General features: G+C 41.5%; 1 protein-coding gene across 1 annotated transcript in view; it reads right to left on the bottom strand.

Annotated features, from left to right (window-relative positions):
• The window catches only part of LOC145403350 (uncharacterized), a 75333-nt gene that overhangs the window by 39978 nt on the left and 14734 nt on the right, over window positions 1-20621 (bottom strand). The window contains exons 2-4 of the mRNA XM_080275139.1: window positions 14311-14449; window positions 3695-3914; window positions 150-289 (exon numbers count right to left, since the gene is read on the bottom strand). Of these exons, the coding sequence (XP_080131265.1) occupies window positions 150-289; window positions 3695-3914; window positions 14311-14449 (499 nt within the window). The remainder of the gene's footprint in view (window positions 1-149; window positions 290-3694; window positions 3915-14310; window positions 14450-20621) is intronic.

Raw genomic sequence — 20621 nt, forward strand, 5'->3', positions numbered from 1 at the left:
GGTTGTTTAACATCTCTGTGGATTGTGATACAACTGAATCAGTATCCCTCCCAATCAGTTTACTTGCTTACCTGGTGATCCTGTTTAACATCTCTGTGGATTGTGATACAAATGAATGAGTATCCCTCCCAATCAGTTTACTTGCTTACCTGGTGATCCTGATCCTCATCAAGCTGCACCTCAGGGACGTAAAAGTCGTCCTGCCGAGCTAATGGGCCGATGAAAAGGATTTCAGCCTCCTTGTTGTTGTATACTTCTAGGAATGGCCGTGCACAAAGACTCCGAGCCTCTATAGAGTACAGAGGGTGATTAAGCAGCTGGAGAAATGGTCTGTTGTCCAAAAATATGTTTTAAATCCCTGGCTGAAACACAGAAGTTTGATTACATTAATTGCTTGGGCACTTAATTTCACTCCTGCTGGCAGAAATCCATTACCTAAACTGATGCTGTTATTACACCAGGTATGCAATTATTACCCACCAGATATGCCATTATTACCCCACCAGATATGCCATTATTACCCCAACAGATATGCCATTATTACCCCACCAGATATGCCATTATTACTCCTTAAGATATGCCATTATTACCCCACCAGGTATGCCATTATTACCCCACCAGGTATGCCATTATTACCCCACCAGGTATGCCATTATTACCCCACCAGGTATGCCATTATTACCCCACCAGATATGCCATTATTACCCCACCAGATATGCCATTATTACCCCAACCAGATATGCCATTATTACCCCAACCAGATATGCCATTATTACCCCAACCAGATATGCCATTATTACCCCAACAGGTATGCCATTATTACCTCCAAAGGTATGCCATTATTACCCCATGAATTATGCCGATATTACCCCATGAAGTATGCCATTCTTACCCCATCTTGGAGAACGACTAATAAAAACCTCTACATTACGAGTTACCTTATAAAATCCATAGTATGCAGGAGGTATACAGGTTTGATGCAAATGGGCTGTCCAGGTGCCATACACACACGTATTTCCCAGTACATTTTTCGGTCTTTGATACGGCTCATATTTTTTTATCAGTCAAAAATTTGCAAAATAATTAACTCAAAACTGGTTTCAAACTAAACCTTTCATCATAAGGAACACAGTCATTAGCTATTAGGAATAAAACACTTGGCACCATCCATTCATCATCCAATCCTATGTTGCCCTGTGAAGAGCATAGGAGTCCGTGGCTAGGCAAGTTGGTCCTGACATTTAAGATGAGGGTGACCAGCCTCTCATCCCTGAGTGGCATAATGTCAGCAATAATCCCCAACCACCCCTTGGATATAAACCTACATAGGCTCAATCCGATTGGAGCACCTTAATTACCCACTAAACCGCCAGGCACCGTAATTTCGTTATATGTTTACCACCCAGCATAGCAAATGGTTTCCTGGTGTATAGGAAACCACTTGGATTGTCACTCAGTATAAAGTCACTTAAAAAAAACAGTGCCACTATTACCCCACCAATAATACACCATTGCACAGCAATACAGATGCAAGGCATTAACTTCTTGACCCTGTGTGAACCCCTACCTGTTATCAGATTATCCACTCAGCTTAAAAAATGATTCTTATATTGAATGGGTTCATTAAAACAAAATCTAACCCCTCCAGTTCACTGAGTCTAAACCAAGCTGAATCAAATTATCAGATGGCAAGAATAAAATTTAAGGGATGCTCTCAAGTTTTATGTCTTGAGGGTGCATTACCACCTTTGGAAGAAGCTAGTGCTGGATGCTTTGAAGCCATACGAAGGTGATAATATACAGAAAAGATCAACACAACATAAACATTTTGCAACTGCAAGCAAAGTAATGGAATGCGCAAATAAAAATTCCACAAATGGAAGTGGTCAATTGTGGTCTGAAGTTTAGTCTATTAGTCATAAAGGTTGCTCATAATAAGTGCTGGCTATCAGTTATATTGCATTTCTGACTAAATATAACAACATGAAGTCCTGGACTGTACTAGGCTTGGCAACGGATAAACATTAGTAGAGACACTACACCCAAAACATCCAGTAAAATTTACTGTGCAGTTCTTTAGTGGAAAGATGTCCTTAAGCAGATGTTAACCCAAGAACATATTTTAAACATTCTTTTTAACATCTAACTGTTTTACTTAGGACCAGGGGGTTCTTTATCAGTAAAGAAGTTTGTTACTATACTCTCACTGTGGAAGTGTTTCCAAAAGTAAATTAACCCTTTGAGATTCCAAAGACGATTTTGATCGTCATTTCAAATCCAACCTCAGAGATTTCGATGACACTTTTAATCGTCATTTTAAGGAACTTTTGTAAAATATTCATCATAAATCACGTTTACGAGTAATAACAAAGAGACTTGAGCCTGATGTAAAGGAATAGTTGCTCTATGCGTGGCCGGTACTGCACAGCTGGTCTGACTCATGGCTTTGTTTCTTTATCACTTTATTCTTGGCAAATATATTTTACAAGGTAAAAATTTTTGGTTTTGCCTAAATTCAACTTGTCACCTTGACTTTTTATATTCTTTGTTTTCCTTTTTTGAACATACTATGATAAAGTACAACTATTCAGCTTCAAAATAACACCACAACCAGCATCCTATCATACAAAATGTATTTACACTGACCAATCAAAGAAAAAGATTGCAAAGCAAATATACGGCCAAGTCTAAAATAAAATTGTGCATCTCTTTCCTCTCGCTTGACCGCGCAATAAAATGCAAAAGTTACTATAATCTATATACCATAGTAAAGGTAAATTGTTGTAGTTTTGCATGGTTTAAACCAGACTTACATATCTTTGTTAGTTTTTTTTTGCCGAATATTTTTCTATGTCAAGGTATAAAATTTTTGGTTTTCGCCTAACTTCAACTCGTCATTTTGACATGTTGCTATAATAAAGTACAACTATTCAGCTTTAAAATGACACCAGAACCAACATTCTATCATGAAAATTGTATTTACACAAAGGGATCAAAGAAATATATCGTGCCGTGAAGATGTGGGTCAGCTTGAGTGTGGCTGACTCTAGCACAGACACAATCAGCTCAGCCCCAAAACCCGATAGGGTTGAGATAGTCTGGAGGCTGGAAGTAAAATAAATAAATAAAATGTAGTGCAGCTCTCGGGTGGGTGCTCGTTCCTCTCCTCCATCCTTCTTTCCTTCCATCTTCTTCTGTCTTCCTTTCCTTCATTCTTTCCTCATCCTTCTGCCTATGGGTGACTTTACACTCCCAGTTCTGCCTTTTTTTCCTTCATAATTTCGTCTTCCTTCTGCCTGTGGGTGACTCTACACTGAGTGACATGCCGAATGGTTTTCTGTACACCAGGAAACCATTCACTACAATGGGTGGTAACCACATAAGCAAATTCTGGCACCTGGTGGTTTAGTTGGTAATTACGGCACTCCAATTGGATTGAGCCAGTGCAGGTTTATATCCAAGGGGTGGTTGGGGTTTATTGCCCTTGTAATGCCACTCAGGGATGAGTGAGGCTGGTCACTCTCATCTCAAATGTCAGGACCAACTTGCCTAGCCCAACGCTCCTACACTCCTCATGGGGCGACATAGGACTGGATGATGAATGATGAAAAATAAATGACTCACTATGACTACCCTAATGGGGTTAATATGAACTACTGTACAATATTACCTTATATACCTGTACTATACTCACCAACATACTCCCGAAGAGCAGGGTAAACCTTCATGACAGCCACAACAATGGAGATGGTGCTGTTGAAAGGAAAGGTTGTCTGCACTGCATGGTCAATGGCTGGAAATGTGGCAAACTCGTATCCGTGTTCTTTTAGCAACTGCTGATGCTCAGGATTAACTGCGGATCCATTCTCTGCCAGGATTACACCTACGATGTAACGCAGCTTTTGAGGTTGTTTCTGTTTAGGATAATGGAGAAAAATCAGACTGGGCTTCAAAGCTACAAAAATAACATATGCAGTGGTATTTGGCTGTATTGTAACTATGTGTGTGTATGGAAATATGACAGTTCTGTATCAAAGCAAGTTAACATATTACTGTACATATGGAAGAGCTGAGTTTCTTCTAATGACTCTGTCCACATGCTAGGGTAGACAGTTTACTACATACAGTGCAAATGATACAGCATTATATTTGATGTTTGCAGCGTATTTCAGTCAGTTTACTGGGGTTTCAGTATCAATACAGCCACTAAAAAGGCTAACAGTGCTATACTGTACTGTATTTGTGGCTTAGGTAGAAGTCAAAGTTTGATTAGGAAAGTGATCAGGCTGGGAAAATGAAATGATGAGGAATGTCAGCAGAGGAGGCCTCTGCTGGCTACACTTGCAGAATCTACTACAAAAGTTAAGTTATTCCAAAACATCAGAAAGCTCCAGGGAAAAAAAAAACATCAGAAAGCTCCAGGGAAAAAAAAAACATCAGAAAGCTCCAGGGAAAAGACAAGTTTAAGAATATTTATATCACTCATCTATCTATCTATTGCCATATGCCTTAATCCCATAAGGGGTGGCCACAAACAAGTCGCCTCCATGCTTCCCTGTCCCCCATCTTTTCATTACCCTGCTCCCAGCTCACACTCCCTCCCTCTTATACCTCTCCACTCCATCCCTCCATTTCATCCCTGGCCTCTCCCTCCCTCTCCCCCCCCTCCACCTCATTTACATACACTCTCCTTGTCAGTCTCTCACTCCCCATCCTCTCCACATGGCCAAACCACCTCAATGTGTTCCTCCTAACACTTCCTATGACATCCACACACCACAATGCTCCTTCGCTTCCTCATTTGTCAGTCTGTCTCTCCATGTGACTCCACATGCTCCTCTCAAATAACTCATTTCCACTGCTCTCACTCTTGACTTCTGTCCCTCCAACAAGATCCAAGCTTCACTTCACTTCCATACGTTAGAGTTGGTATCACAATACTGTCATGCAGTAACTATTTCACTTCCATGCTCACTTCCCCGTTTCTTATCACTGCTTTCAAGAAACCAGCAACCTTTCTTCCTTGATGTACCCTTTCAAGCACTTCACCCTCTAAACTTCCATCCTTACTCATCACACTACCCAAGTATTTAGACACACTCACATTTTCCATTTCCTCCTCATCAAACCTCACTGTACATTCACTGACCACTTCTCTCAAAGACCATAACTTTACTCTTCCCTACATTCACCTTTAGATTCCGTTTCTTACACACTCTCCTAAACTCATACACCAAGCCTTGCAGCTCCCATTCGTCTCCACTTAACAACACAGTATCATCAGCAAACAACAGTACAGGGAGTTTTCAAATGCTGCCCTCTCTCACTAGGGCTGCTCCAACATCCACTGCCCTACCTTGTATCTCTTTTATAACCCCATCCATATACAGACAGAACAACCATGGAGACATGACACATCTTTGTTTCAATCCAGCGATCAAACAGAAAAATTCATTCAGTTCACGATCCACATGCACTGCAGCCTTAGCACCCTCATACATATTCTTCATGGCCTTCAACAACTTCCCATCAACTTCATATATTCTTAATACTTTCCACAATCCTTGTCTATCCACCCTGTCATGTGCTTTCTCCAAATCCATGAAGGCCGCATACAACTTCCTTCCCTTCTCTAGAAACTTTTCCACTAAAGCTCTAAGAATGAATATCTGATCTACACAACCTCTTCCTTTCCTAAACTTTCCTGTTCTTCTCCAACTAATTCCTCTGTTACTTTCCTAACTCGGTCAATAAGTATCCTACCATATACTTTTCCTATTACACTAAGAAGACAAATGCCTCTATGAATAACATACACTTCTTTTTCCCCTTTTCCTTTGTACAGGGGAATAACTATACCTGACTTCCAATCCTCCGGGGCTCTTCCTTCCTCCCATGCCAATCTGCACATCTTCCACATCCATTCTACTACAATCTCTCCTCCATGCTAAAGCATTTCACTACACACTCCATCAATTCCTGGGGCTTTCCCCATTTTAACTTTCTTCACTGCTGAGACATTTTCCATCTTACTGATTTCTTCCTCTCTTCTCACATCCCTCCTCCCAGCCATTCCCCAGCCACTTATACTTGCATTACTTTCATTCTCTATGTTCAACAATTCCTTAAAGTGTTCTCTCCATCTGCTCACTTTTTCTCCCTTCTCCACTAGTAATCTACCATTTTTATCTTTCACTCCCCAACTAACTTCTTTGGCACCCTATCTAACTCTCTTTATCTCTTTCTAGAACATTTTCTTACATTCCCTCCACTTTACACTCAAGTTCCTTCCAAGTTCCTCATCCACTCTCTTCTTACTCTCTCTCACAAATCTTTTGACTTCTCTCTTCCTCTCTACATATAACTCTCTCTTCCGTCTCTCAACTTCTTCAACACCCCTGTTTCTCTTCCAATCATTATATGCTTTCTTCTTTTGTGCCACAGCCTCTCTCACCTCTTCAGTCCACCATGCTGTTCCCTGCACCCCCTTTCGTCTTCTCTTCACCCCACACACCACCTCACATGCTGCACAGACTTCTTATGTGAATATCTTGCACACACCTTCCACATCCCCCATCTGCTCCAATCCAAATTTACCCAATCGCTCCTCCACTTCCCTCTTGTATTCTGCCATTTTTCCATCCTCTTATAACTTTTCCACCCTCCCTGTATGAACTACTTCCTCCTGTCCTTCCCTTCTTCTATGTCTCCACTTCATTTTGACTTTGATTCTGGTCAGAAAGTCCACTCCCCCAATCTCTATATACTCTTGCATCCGTTACACACCTCCTCATCCTTTCATCCACACACACACATAATCAATCATTGCCTTCCATTTATTCAGTTCACCACCCACCCTTCGCATCACTCGCCACATATACCTATGGATCATATTGTGCCTGAAGAGGGTATTAGCTATCACCAACCCCCTCCTGGTATAAATGTCCACTAAATCACTGCCATTCTTATCCATCTCTGCAGGCACACCCCACTCACCAACTACTCCATCCATCTGCACATTCCCTACCTTACCATTCATATCTCCAATCAAAAACACTCTCTCATTCCTTTCAAACTTTTCCATGCACACTTCCACATTTGTCCGGAACTCTTCTCTCACTCTACTTGCACGATGTTGCGTTGGCGCATAAACGCACACAATCGCCCACGTTAGTACTCCAACTTTCAATCTTACCCACACAATCCTAGAGCCACCTGATCCATACTCTCTTATATTCTCCTGCCATCTGTTGCTCATAACAATACACACTCCTTCTTTTGCCCTCTTATTCTCACCTACTCCCGTCCATATACCCCATCCATACCCCCATTCTCTCACACTCTCACCTCCCCATTTAGTTTCAGTTAATCCACTTGTCATACATCCATTTTCGCACCCTCAAGCACCTGGACAATCTCTCTTTCTTTCACTTCATCATTTGCACCCCTTACATTCCATGTAGCTATCCATACCATGTCCTTCATTCGGTCCTTAACCATCACCTTTTGGTCAGTCCTGCTCCAAGGCTTCTTGTTTGTATTTTTAGTTAGTTGTTTTCCAGGGACCCACTTGTTGTCACGTAGGTAAGACATGCTGGTTGGTTATGAGGTTACCACCCAGTGTTGTAAATGCATTCCCGGTTTACAGAAAATCATTTGGCTTGCCACTCAATGTAGAGCTTCCCCCAAAACAGAGTACCACTACACTAAGTGGGTGGATGATGGGTGTCCCCACCTACCACTCATGACATGACTAAATTGGAGAGGGAACAGAAGGCAGCTTCACAAAAAAAAAAAAAAAAAAAAAAAAAAAACATGACAGAGACCAGTTGGTGGATGTGAAATTCAGTGTGGGGGGGACCACCATGGATGAACAGAGTAATCAGGATCATTAAGAAAGTGCCTGAAGGGGAACAACTTCTGCGGCAGCAGGAGCAACAGCCAGAGGAAGTGCAGTACCATTAGAAAATGTACACAGTGTAATTTCCATATAATGTTTAGTAATGTTGATGTTTATACTATGGACAAAGTCAATGATTTAAGGTATAGAATTAATGCCATGAATACTCCTCTGCAGATTATTGCTCTACAAGAGGTCAGCCCCAAGCACTACAGGTACAAGAGGATTTTAGAAGAATATGATATTGTAGATACAAATTTTACTGGAAAGGAAGGTAGAGGAGTAATGATATATATTAAGATGAACATAAAACATAATAATGTGTCTCACTTCTACTTACTGCGAGTATCAGTGCATGGAGATCTTTTGTGGAGAAGGTAGTTTTATATTTTCTTCAATTTACAGAAGCCCTAACAGTGATGAAGAAAATATTAAAAAGCTGCTACTGTTAATGATGAAATAAGTAACTTGAGAAGCAAATATAAAGTGATTGTGGGAGACTTCAGTCTTCCACTCGTAGACTGGTCATACTGTACATCCTCGACTAATAAGACCTCACTGTAACGGACTAATTGGGACCCAAGCCATTCCAAAAAACGTGAAATTCCGATAAAAGTGACATCCGGACTTCCCCCTGCTAACCCGGACTTTTTCCAATATATCAGACATTAGTCCGGATCTAATGACCAGTTTTTAAACTGTTTTGACTACCACTGCAGTACTGTACTGTGTTATAACTTCACTACATTAATCAAATGGTATAGTACATATAATAATACTGTACCGTACACTGATAAACATGCCTTTTATTTACCTTATTGTGGTGAACATACCTGAAGTGGTCAGGCAGTCCGGACTGCTTCTTGCTTTATCGGACTTTTTCCGATATATAGGACTTTAGTCCGGTAGCTACTAGAGTCTGATAAAAGCGAATTCCAGTCTATTGAGGTCCGTTATATTGAGGTTTTACTGTAGATTATATAAATGATTTATTCACAGAAAAAGTCAGAAAATGTTTCTTGGTGCAACATGTTAATGAAAAAAAACTAGATTCAGAGGCACAATCATAGGCACATCCTAGATCTGATACTGAGCAATGATGAAAATATTATTGAGGACATTAATATTGGAAGTCTGATTGGGAAAAGTGATCACGCATGCATACAGTTCTTTTGTGATGTAGAGGAAGAGAGGGCCAAGAGCATAAAAAAGTGTTATACATGTACGAAAAAGCTAATTACCTTTTCATGAGACAAAAACTAAACACAGATTGGAAGGACTACTTATCCTCAAAACATACTGTGGAAGGGAAGTGGAACAAATTTAAGAACAAAATGCATGCGACTATCGATGAAGGTGTTCCCAAAAAAGATATTGGGTTAGATAAGAAAAGAAAGGAAGAGACTGAATGAGGCTCTGTCTATGAATAAGAGGCTTTGGGAACATTTGAGGGAAATGAGAGGTAGGGGAGACAGTGGGGGAAATGAACAAGATGAAGTATATCTTGAAGTTGACAAGGACAGCAGGAAAGTCAATGATCAAGTTAGAAGGGAAATGAGAAATGCAGTGAAGAACAAGGAACAAGAAATAGCATGAAACATTAAGGACAATCCCAAAATATTTTGGAAGTATATTCAGTCAAAGACCCGAACAAAATCAAGAATACCAAAGCTCTTTGTTAATGATGACAAAACTTTGAAAACAGTTAGTGATAAAGAAAAAGCTGAAGTGTTGGCCAAGAAATTCTCAGAAGTATTCATCAAAGAACCTGACGATGAAACTCCAAGGGAAAAAAGAGAAGAAGTAACAATCCGCAACATGGCAATTACTAAAGAAAAGATCAGAAAAATTATAAAGAAACTAAAAAGGAATAAATCACCCAGTCCTGACCACTTACACCCAAGAATAATTGAGGAAGTGATGGAAAAAATTCTGGAACCATTACAAATTGTTTTTTAATATTCCTTTACCACATGACAGTTACCACAGGATTGCGTTAAAGCAGACATAACACCAATACCCAAAAAGGGTAAAAAATCTGAACCTGGAAACTACTGGCCAGTGAATCAAACAAATGTGGTATGGAAACCCTACTTTGAGAAGAAATACATTCTGAGGGCATAATCTATCTATCTATCTATCTATTGCCAGACGCCTCAATCCCGTTTGGGGTGGCCACAAACAAATCGCCTCCAAGTCGCCCTGTCCCCCGCCATTTCACTCCCCTGCTCCCAACTCACACCCCCCTCTCTCATATACCTCTCCACCCCATCTCTCCACCTCATCCTCGGCCTCCCCCTCCCTCATTCCCCCTCCACCTCACTCACATACACTCTCTTCGTCAGTCTTTGACCCTCCATCCTCTCCACATGGCCAAACCACCTCAGTGTGTTCCTCATAACGCTTCCTATCACATCCACATCAACACCACAACGCTCCTTTATATCCTCATTCGTCAGCCTATCTCTCCATGTGACTCCACAGGCTCCTCTTAAATAACTCATTTCCACGGCTCTCATTCTTGACTTGTGTCCTTCCAACAACGTCCAAGCTTCACTTCCGTACATTAGAGTTGGTATACAATACTGTCATGTAGTAACTTTTTCACTTCCATGCTCACTTCCCTGTTTCTTATCACTGCTTTCAAAGAACCAGCAACCTTTCTTCCCTGCTGTACCCTTTCAAGCACTTCACCCTCCAAACCTCCATCCTTACTCATCACACTACCCAAGTACTTAAACGTACTCACATTTTCCAATTCCTCACCATCCAACCTCGCTGTACATTCACTGACTTCACCTCTCTCAAAGACCATCACTTTACTCTTCCCTACATTCACCTTTAGATTCCGTTTCTTACACACTCTCTCAAACTCATCCACCAAGCCTTGCAGCTCCCCTTCGTCTTCACTCAACACCACGGTATCATCTGCAAACAACAGTACAGGGAGTTTCCAAACACTATCCTCTCTCACCAGGGCCACTCCAACATCCACTACCCTACCTTGTACCTCTTTTATTACCCCATCCATGTACAGATTGAACAACCACGGAGACATGACACATCCCTGTTTCAACCCAACTTTCAAAGAGAAAAATTCACTTAGTTCACCATCCACACGCACTGCAGCCTTCGCACCATCGTACATACTCTTCACAGCATTCAACAACTTCCCATCTATTCCATATATTCTTAACACTTTCCACAATCCTAGTCTATCCACCCTGTCATATGCTTTCTCCAAATCCATGAACGCCGCATACAACTTCTTTCCCTTCTCTAGAAGCTTTTCCACTAAAGATCTGAGAATGAATATCTGATCTACACAACCTCTTCCCTTCCTAAAGCCTCCCTGTTCTTCTCCAACTAATTTCTCTGTTCTTTCTCTAACTCTGTCAATAAGTATCCTACCATACACTTTTCCTATTATACTAAGAAGACAAATGCCCCTGTGATTACCACACACTTCTTTTTCCCCTTTTCCTTTGTACAAGGGAATAATTATACCTGACTTCCAATCCTCCGGGACTCTACCTTCCTCCCAGGCCAATCTGCACATCTTCCACATCCATTCTACTACTATCTCTCCCCCATGCTTCAGCATTTCACCACACACTCCATCAATTCCTGGGGCTTTCCCTGATTTAACTTTCTTCATTGCTTCCACAACTTCTATCCTACTGATTTCTTCCTGTCTTCTCACCTCCCTTCTTCTTCCAGCCATTCCCCAGCCACTTATACTCGCATTACTTCCATCCTCCACGTTCAACAATTCCTTAAAGTGTTCTCTCCATCTGCTCACTTTTTCTCCCTTCTCCACTAGTAATCTACCATTTTTATCTTTCACTCCCCTGCTAACTTCACTTCCACCCTGTCTTACTCTTTTCACCTCTTTCCAGAACATTTTCTTACAGTCCCTCCACTTTACACTCAAATTCCTTCCAAATTCCTCATTCACTCTCTTCTTACTCTCTCTTACTAATCTTTTCACCTCTCTCTTTCTTTCTACATATAACTCTCTCTTCCGCCTCTCAACTTCTTCCACGCCCCTATTTCTCATCCATTCATTATATGCTTTCTTCTTTTGTGCCACAGCCCGTTTCACCTCTTCAGTCCACCACGCTGTTCCTTGCACCCCCCTCCGTCTTCTCTTCCTTCCACACACCACATCACATGCTGCACATATTTCTTCTGTAAATATTCTACACACACCTTCCACGTCCCCATCTGCTCCAACTCATATTTGCCCAATCGTTCCTCCACTTCTCTCTTATACTCTGCCTTTTTCTCATCCTCTTGTAACCTTTCCACTCTCCTTGCAACTACTCCTTCCTCTCGTCTTTCCCTTCTTCTATTCCTCCATCTTACTTGAACTTTAACTCTGGCCACCACCAAGTAGTGGTCAGAAAGTCCACTCCCCCAACCTCTATAAACTCTTGTATCCAATATACATCTTCGCATCCTTTCGTCCACACACACATAATCAATCATTGCCTTCCTTTCACTCAATTCACCACCCACCCTTCTCACCACTCGCCATGTATACCTGTGGATCATTTTATGCCTGAAGAGGGTATTGGCTATCACCAACCCCCTCCCGGCACAAATGTCCACTAACGCACTCCCATTCTCCTCTGTCTCAGCAGGCACACCCCACTCACCAACTATTCCATCCACCTTCACATTCCCAACTTTACCATTCATATCACCAATCAAAAACACTCTATCATTCCTTCCAAACTTTTCCATGCACACTTCTACATTTGTCCAGAACTCTTCTCTCACTCTTCTAGCACGATCTTGCGTTGGCGCATACACACAGACAATCGCCCACATTTGTATTCCAACTTTCAACTTTACCCACACAATCCTTGATCCAACTGATCCATACTGTCTTATGCTCCTCTTCCATCTTTTACTCACAACTATACATACTCCTTCCTTTGCCCTCTCATTCTCACCTACTCCAGCACATATACCCATCCATACTCCCATTCTCTCACACTTTCTCCTCTCCATTTTGTTTCAGTTATTCCACATACATCCACTTTCGCATCCTCAAGCACCTGGACAATCTCTCTCTCTCTTTCACCTCATCATTTGCTCCCCTTACATTCCACGTTCCAATTGCAATGTCCTTTGTCCGGTCCTTGGTCGTCAACGTTCTACTGTACTGCAACTTATTAAAGTGTTGGACAAATGGACTGACGTAATAGATGAGGGGCACGTAGTAGATGTAATATATTGTGATCTCCAGAAAGCACGTGACAGAATACCACACAACTGGCTCCTGGAGAAAATTTCATGCTGTGGTATTGGAGATGAATAATTGGCCTGGATAAAGGAATTTCTTATGAAGCAGAAGCAAAGAGTGGTAGTTAACGGGGTAGCACCTAGCTGGAGAGATGTAATTAGTGGGGTACTTCAAGGGTCAGTTTTGGGTCCTCTGCTGCTTGTCATATTTATAAATTACCAGAATGTATAAAGAATCAGAGTGAAATATATTTGTATGCTGATGACACTAAGATTTTCAGAAAATAATAAGTAAAGACGACCGTGACAAGCTGCAAGAGGACTGGAATGAAATGAAATCATTGACTGAAAAATGGCTGTTAAGTTTTCATCCCAAAAAAGCAGATACATGAGGATTGGAAAAACGAATGCTGAAGATGAAAGCTATTACTTGACCAACTACAGTATAGTGACAGATCCACAGCTGAGAAAGATATTGGGGCAATAGCTGATGACTGGTTGATTTCCTCAACACATCTTTCTGAAAAAATTAATAAGGCAGACAACAAACTGGAATTATTTAGAAGATCATTTGTTAGTTTGGATGCAAAGATGTTTAAATCCCTGTATGTTGCTCTCATAAGACCTCATCTGGAATATGCCAACCAGGTATGGAACCTCAACTTGAATAAGCATATTGAAGCAATATAAAACATTCAAAGAAGAGCTACCAAACTTCTGCCACAAATGAAGGAACTGTCATACGAGGAAAGATTAGGGGCATCAAATTTACCGACTATGACGTTTAGAAGATCATGAGAGGCCTTAATAGAAACCTGCAAAATTCTAATTGGAAAGTATGACGAGGACTGCTGCACAGATGTCTTTCAGATGAGAGACGAGTAGATAACAGATAACTGGAATGGGTTGCCTGAATTGGTGATACACTCGGATTCAGTTGAAATTTTTGAAAGGAATTTGGATAAATATTGGAAAAAACAGGATCAGTTCTATACATTGCATAAATTATCTCCACCATACAAAGCTATCACACTAGAAATGTTGTGATTCAAGATCTGGAGTCACAGGCTCATTGAGCTTCTTCCAGAAGGACGTCTGTAGCTATCTGTATATAACTGTAAGTAATAGCACATTTGAAGGCAAAAACTGCAGCTCACCATTTTTGGATCATCATAGTAGACTCCAACTGTACGGTATTCCGGTAGAAGAGTGTGTATTTGTGTGAAGAGTGCTCCAGACTCTTTGTAGGGGCCACGTGCAAACTTGTAGGCAATGTAAATCTCACCGATGTCTGGCCTGATGGAAATGGAAAAAAATTCAAGTTAAAGTCAGATGATAAATACAATAATACAATACTGTACTAAACTTCTTAAGCATGTATATATTTTGACCCAAAACCTGTTTCAAATACGACCATTCTTGTGCACAGATTTTATTTTATTTTAGTTTATTTTTTTAAGCTATCACTATTTGCACGAGTTTGGGAAAGTGTGTAAAAAACAGAATCAAAAGGTGAATTGAGGAGGCGGTGGCTCAATCGGTAGAGAGGTGGCCTGCAGTCCTAACGGACCCAGGTTCGAATCCCGGCTGGGGCAGGGAACAGTTTAAAGATTTGAATTTCATTAAATCAAGCTTTACTGATCTACCAGAAGACCCGCCGACATGTCGTAAAAATACCCCCGCTAATACCAATACACCAGTCCTGTATGAGACTGCCCTAGCATGTATTCAATATGGACGGTGGGTGTTAGCGCCGAAGTGGTGACATGTAGAGGCGTATGGTATGTAGGAGGCCTGCTGGGCCTTGATAGCAGGCTGTGAAGCCTATGCCCAGAGTCGGACAAAAAAAAAAAAAAAAAAAAAAAAAAAAAAAAGGTAACGTTATGGTCTTTGGTAGAAATGACGTTGCTAAATGCACAGTGAGATTGGATAATGAGGAAATGGAAAATGTGAGTGCATTTAAGTACAAAGCTTGGGAAGTGTGATGAATACGGATGGAAGTTTGGAGGATGAAGTGCTTGAGACGGTAAAATAGGGAAGAAACGTTGCTGGTTCTTTGAAAGCACTGATAAGAAATACGAAAGTGAGCATGGAAGTAAAACAATCACTGCATGATAGTACTCTGATACCAACTCTAACATATGGATGCAAAGCTTGGACCTTGTTCAAAGGGCACAAGTCACGAAGGACAGCAGTGAAAATGAGTTATTTGAGAGAAGCATGTGGAGCTACCTTGAGAGACAGACTGACAAATGAGGAAGTCAAGGAGCATTGTGGTGTGGATGTGGATTTGATAGCATTGGGAGAAACAAATTGAGGTGGTTTGGCCATATATTTACGAATTTGTGATATACAGGAAATGAGCTTCGCTTCTGGGTCCTATCTCTGTTTATCGATGTAAAATTCTGCTTTAAACTCATTTAAGTTTTTAAACTGGACGATTTCTTTGTCCAGGCTATTCCACAGGTCTATGCATCTATAAAGAAAACTATATTTCTTGATATCCTTCACGCATCTTGGCATTTTCAGTTTCATTCCATGTCCTCTTGTTACTCTCCCATCCCATACAAACAGATCTTCTCTGTCAATTTTTCTACTCCCATCATGGTCCTGAACATTGCAATCATGTCGCCCCTCTCTCACCTTTCTTCTAAGGTAGGCAGATCTAGCTTTTCCTGCCTTTCCCAGTATGACAGATCTGCCAGGCTAGAGATCACCTTGGCTGCTGTTCTTTGTATTCTCTCAATCTTGTTTATATCATTCTTTTTACGTGGGGACCACACTACTGCAGCATATTCCAACCTGGGGCAGATCATGGCCACTATCAATTTTTTCATCATCTCCTGATCCAAGTACTGTAATGAAATGCTACTCTTATGTTAGTCGAGATTATACGTCTCTCTAACCATCTTGTTAATGTGTTTTTTGGGTGACAAGTTATCCTGGACCAGCACTCCCATGTCCTTTTCTGATATAGCTTTTGTGATTAGTTCATTACCCATCAAATAATTCAGTGAAAGTCTCTTGGTACATTTACCCATTCCCAATATTTTACATTTTTTTGTGTTAAATTTCACTTCCCATATCCGGCTCCAATCATGAATCCTATCCAGGTCCTCCTGCAGCATTTTACAGTCTTTTTCAACTTCTACTCTCCTCATGATCTTTGCATCATCAGCAAACAGACTTGCATAACTGTTCATTCCATCTACCATATCATTTACGTAAATCAGGAACATTACGGGCACTAACATCAAGCCCTGCGGGACTCCACGTTACTTCCCTCCACCCAGACATGCTGTCTTTTACAACAGTCCTCATTTGTCTTTCTCTCAATAAGTCTCTCATCCACTCCAAAAAGTTCCCCTTCAGTCCTCCTAAGTGTTCCAATTTCCACATTAGTCGCTTGTGGGGTACCATATCAAAGACTTTCTCCAGATCGAAATTTACACAATCCACCCAATAATGTCTCTCTTGTAGTACATCAATCGGCCTTGAGTAGAAGCTCAACAAGTTGGAAACATACGACCTTCCACTTCTGAATCCAAACTGACTTTCTGCAAAAAAGGTCCATCTTCTCCAAATATTTTATCCATCTGTCTTTCAGGATTCTCTCGCACAATTTTGCGGCCATGCTGGTCAGGGACACTGGTCTATGATTCAGGGGTTCTTCCTTGCTTCCTCCCTTATAAACTGGTACCATATTGGTCTTCTTCCATTCTCAGGGCACTTTCCCTTCTTCCAGAGAACACAAAATTAAACTGTCAATCTTATCCGCCAGTTGTTCTCTGCATTCCTTTAGTATCCAATTAGAGATCTTGTCTGGTTCTGGGGCCTTCCTCACATCCTGAGTTTCCAGTAATTTGTATACTACTTGCACTTCAACCTTTACATCTTTTAATGCAGTACTACATTTCTAGTCCTTCCTCCTCCTCCACAAAATAACTTTTTCTAGTGAAGACTGATTGGAAACATTTGTTCATTTTTTCAGCTAGCATAACCACATCTTTATAGACATTTCCTTATACTTTCAGCTTATTGATGTGGAGAAGAAGGAGAGCGAGACACGAACGAGAAGAGTGTACGTGAGTGAGTTAGAGGGGGTTAGTGGGAGAACAAGGATGTGTTGAAGGGATGGGATGAAGAGGTATATGAGACAAGGGGGTGTGAGCTAGGGGGAGGGCAACAAAATGGCAGGGGACAGGGCGACATGGAGGCAATTTGTTTGTGGCCACACCTTATGGGCTTAAGGTGTCTGGCAATAGACAGATAAATTATTTGCAATACAAAGTTAAAACATTGCTATCATTTTAATATCACAAGCAACAGCACATCCTGTAATTTTTCACCATCTATCTATCTATCTATTGCCAGATGTCTTAATCCCGTAACGGGTGGCCACAAAAAAAATCGCCTCCATGTCGCCCTGTCCCCCAACATTTCATTGCCCTGCTCCCAGCTAACCCCCCCCCCCTCTCTCATATACCTCTCCACTCCATCCCTCCATCTCATCCTTGGTCTCCACTTCCCTCTCCTCCCTTCCACCTCACTCACATACATTCTCCTTGTAAGAGTCTCACTCTCCATCCTTTCCACATGGGCAAACCACCTCAGTGTGTTTCTCCTAATGGTTCCTATCACATCCACAACACAATGCACCTTCACTTCCTCATTTGGCAGTCTGTCTTTCCATGTGACTCCACATGCTCCTCTCAAATAACTCATTTCCACTGCTCTCACTCTTGACTTCTGTCCCTCCAACAAGGTCCAACTTTCACTTCCATTTGTTAGAGTTGGTATCACAATAGTCATGTGTTGTAACTTTTTCACTTCCATGCTCACTTCCCTGTTTCATATAACTGCTTTCAAGGAACCAGCAACCTTTCTTCCTTGTTGTACCCTTTCAAGCACGTCATCCTCTAAACCTCCATCCTTACTCATCACACTACCCAAGTACTTAAATGCATTCACATATATCTATCTATCTATCTATATCTATCTATCTATCCATCTATCTATAAATATCCATATATATATATATATATATATATATATATATATATATATATATATATATATATATATATATATTTTTATGTGAGGAAGAAGGAACCAAAGGAAACGAGCCCGCAAAACTGTTCCTTCCAAGAGAAAAACAAAATACGAGAGAGCCAAATTCAAGATCCGATCATTTCGAGATGCTTGGACACACTGCATTTGAAAGACTGGAGATCATAGGAAGCAGGAAATACAGACAGAGGGAGACACTTCCAGAGTTGACCTGTTGCATAAATGAAAGACTGGGAGTAACGGTTAACTCTTGCATTAGAGAGTTGGACAGAAAAGGGATGAGAACTTGCTGCTAGACGGGTGCTACACGCCCGTCGTAGAGGTGGAGGAATGCATGCAGACAGTTCAGAGGAGCAGTGACCACTGAAGTAGCGACAGAAAAGAGATAAAGATGCAACAGTGCGGCGGAGAGACGGAGGTTGAAGGGAGTCAGTAAGAGGAGGAGAGATAACGAGGTGAAAAGCCTTTGACCCCACCCTATTGAAAAGAGCTGTATGTGGGGAGCCTCCCCACACATGAGAGTTGTACTTCATGCAGGGGCGGATAAAACCCCTGTATAGAGTCAACAATTGTGCAGGGGTAAAGAAGGAATGGAGTCGGCTTAGCACACCCAATTTCTTGGAAGCAGATTTTACAAGAGATGTAATGTGATCTTTCCAAGATAAGTCCCGAGTAAATGAAACACCAAGCATGTTTAAGAATGATGCAGGATTAAGCTGAATATTATTAAACATTAGCGGGTATACCTGTGGAAGATTTTGTCGGCTTGATAGGTGCAAAAACTGAGTCTCTGATGCATTAAAAACAACCTGACCATTTTTACACCAGTTAGAGATACGAGCCAAGTCAGACATTAGGTGTGCCAGAGCCTCATCCCCTGTTTGTTGAAGCAACTGCTGAGATGGATGCTGCAGGAATCGAATGGAAAGGTGAAGGGTGGAGTCATCAGCATATGAGTGGATAGGATTAGATGTACAGCTTAGGTCATTGATGAATAAAAAGAAGAGAGGTGGTGATAGGACAGAGCCCTGAGGAACACCACTGTTAATAGATCTAGGAGAAGAATGATGGCCGTCTACAACAGTGGCTACAGAACAACCAGAAAGGATGCTAGAGATGAAGGCACAGATAGAAGGATAGACACCGTAAGAGGGCAGTTTGGAAATTAAAGATTTAAGCCAGACTCGATCAAAAGCCTTTGAGATGTCAAATGCAACGGCAAAGCTTTCGCCAAAGTCCCGAAAGGAGGATGACCAGGAGTCTGAAAGGTACATGAGAAGATCGCCTGTGGAGCATCCCTGACGGAACCCATACTGACGATCAGAAAGAAGGTTGTGATAGGAAAGATGCTTTAAAATTTTTCTATTAAGAACAGACTCGAAAACTTTTGAGATACAGGATGTTAAAGCAATTGGACGACAGTTAGAAGGTTGGGAATGGTCACCCGTCTTTGGGACTGGCTGAATGAGAGCACGCTCCCAGCAAGAAAGAAAGGTATAAGTTGATAGACAAAGGCGAAAGAGTTTGCCTAGGCAGGGTGTAAGCACAGAAGCTCAGTTCTTGAGAACAACAGGAGGGACTCCATCAGGCCCATATGCCTTATTAGTACTGAGGCCTGTGATGGCAGAAAATACATCAGCTGAAGAAATTTTAATGTCAGCCATGAGGAAGTCAGAGGGGGGAAGTGATGGTGGAACAGCACCGGAATCGTCTAAGGCGGTATTGGAGGAGAAAGTCTGAGTGAAGAGATCTGCTTTATCAGTAGAAGAAACAGCTAAAGAGCCATCAGAGTAGAAAAGAGTAGAAAAGAGGATGATGAGGTAAAGTTGCTAGAAAGGTTTTTGGCAAGGTGCCACAAGGATTGGGAAGAATTTGAGTTAGAGAGTTGAGAGCATTTAGTACGGATGGAATTATTTTTAGGACAGCGAAGAACATACTTTGCATGATTCTGGGCAGAAACATATAAAAGATGTGATTCAGGGATGGGTTGGCTCCAGTACCTTTTATAGGCCCTCTCCTTGTTGCGGACAGCATTAGAACAAGTGTGATTAAACCAAGGCTTTCGTGCATTAGTCAAAGGATATGAGAAAGGAATGTATGCTTTCATGCCCGAGAGAATAACCTCCGTAATGTGCAAGGCACACCCAGATGGCTCCCGGCCATGGAAGCAATAATCATTCCAGGGAAAATCAAAGAAGTATTGCCTGAGGGCCTCCCAATCCGCAGCTCCAAATTGCCATACATGACGTTTCTTTGGACGGTTCGCAGGCCGTACCGGAGCAATAGGACAGGTTGAGGTGATAAGGTTGTGATTGGAGCAGCCCGACAGAGAGAAAAGATTAACAGTGTAAGCAGAAGGATTAGTTGTAAGGAAGACGTCAAGTATGTTGGAGCTCTC

This window comes from Coenobita brevimanus, chromosome 60 (assembly GCF_032717465.1).
Source record: "Coenobita brevimanus isolate Jiangsu-jjx chromosome 60, ASM3271746v2, whole genome shotgun sequence".
NCBI lineage: Eukaryota > Metazoa > Arthropoda > Malacostraca > Decapoda > Coenobitidae > Coenobita > Coenobita brevimanus.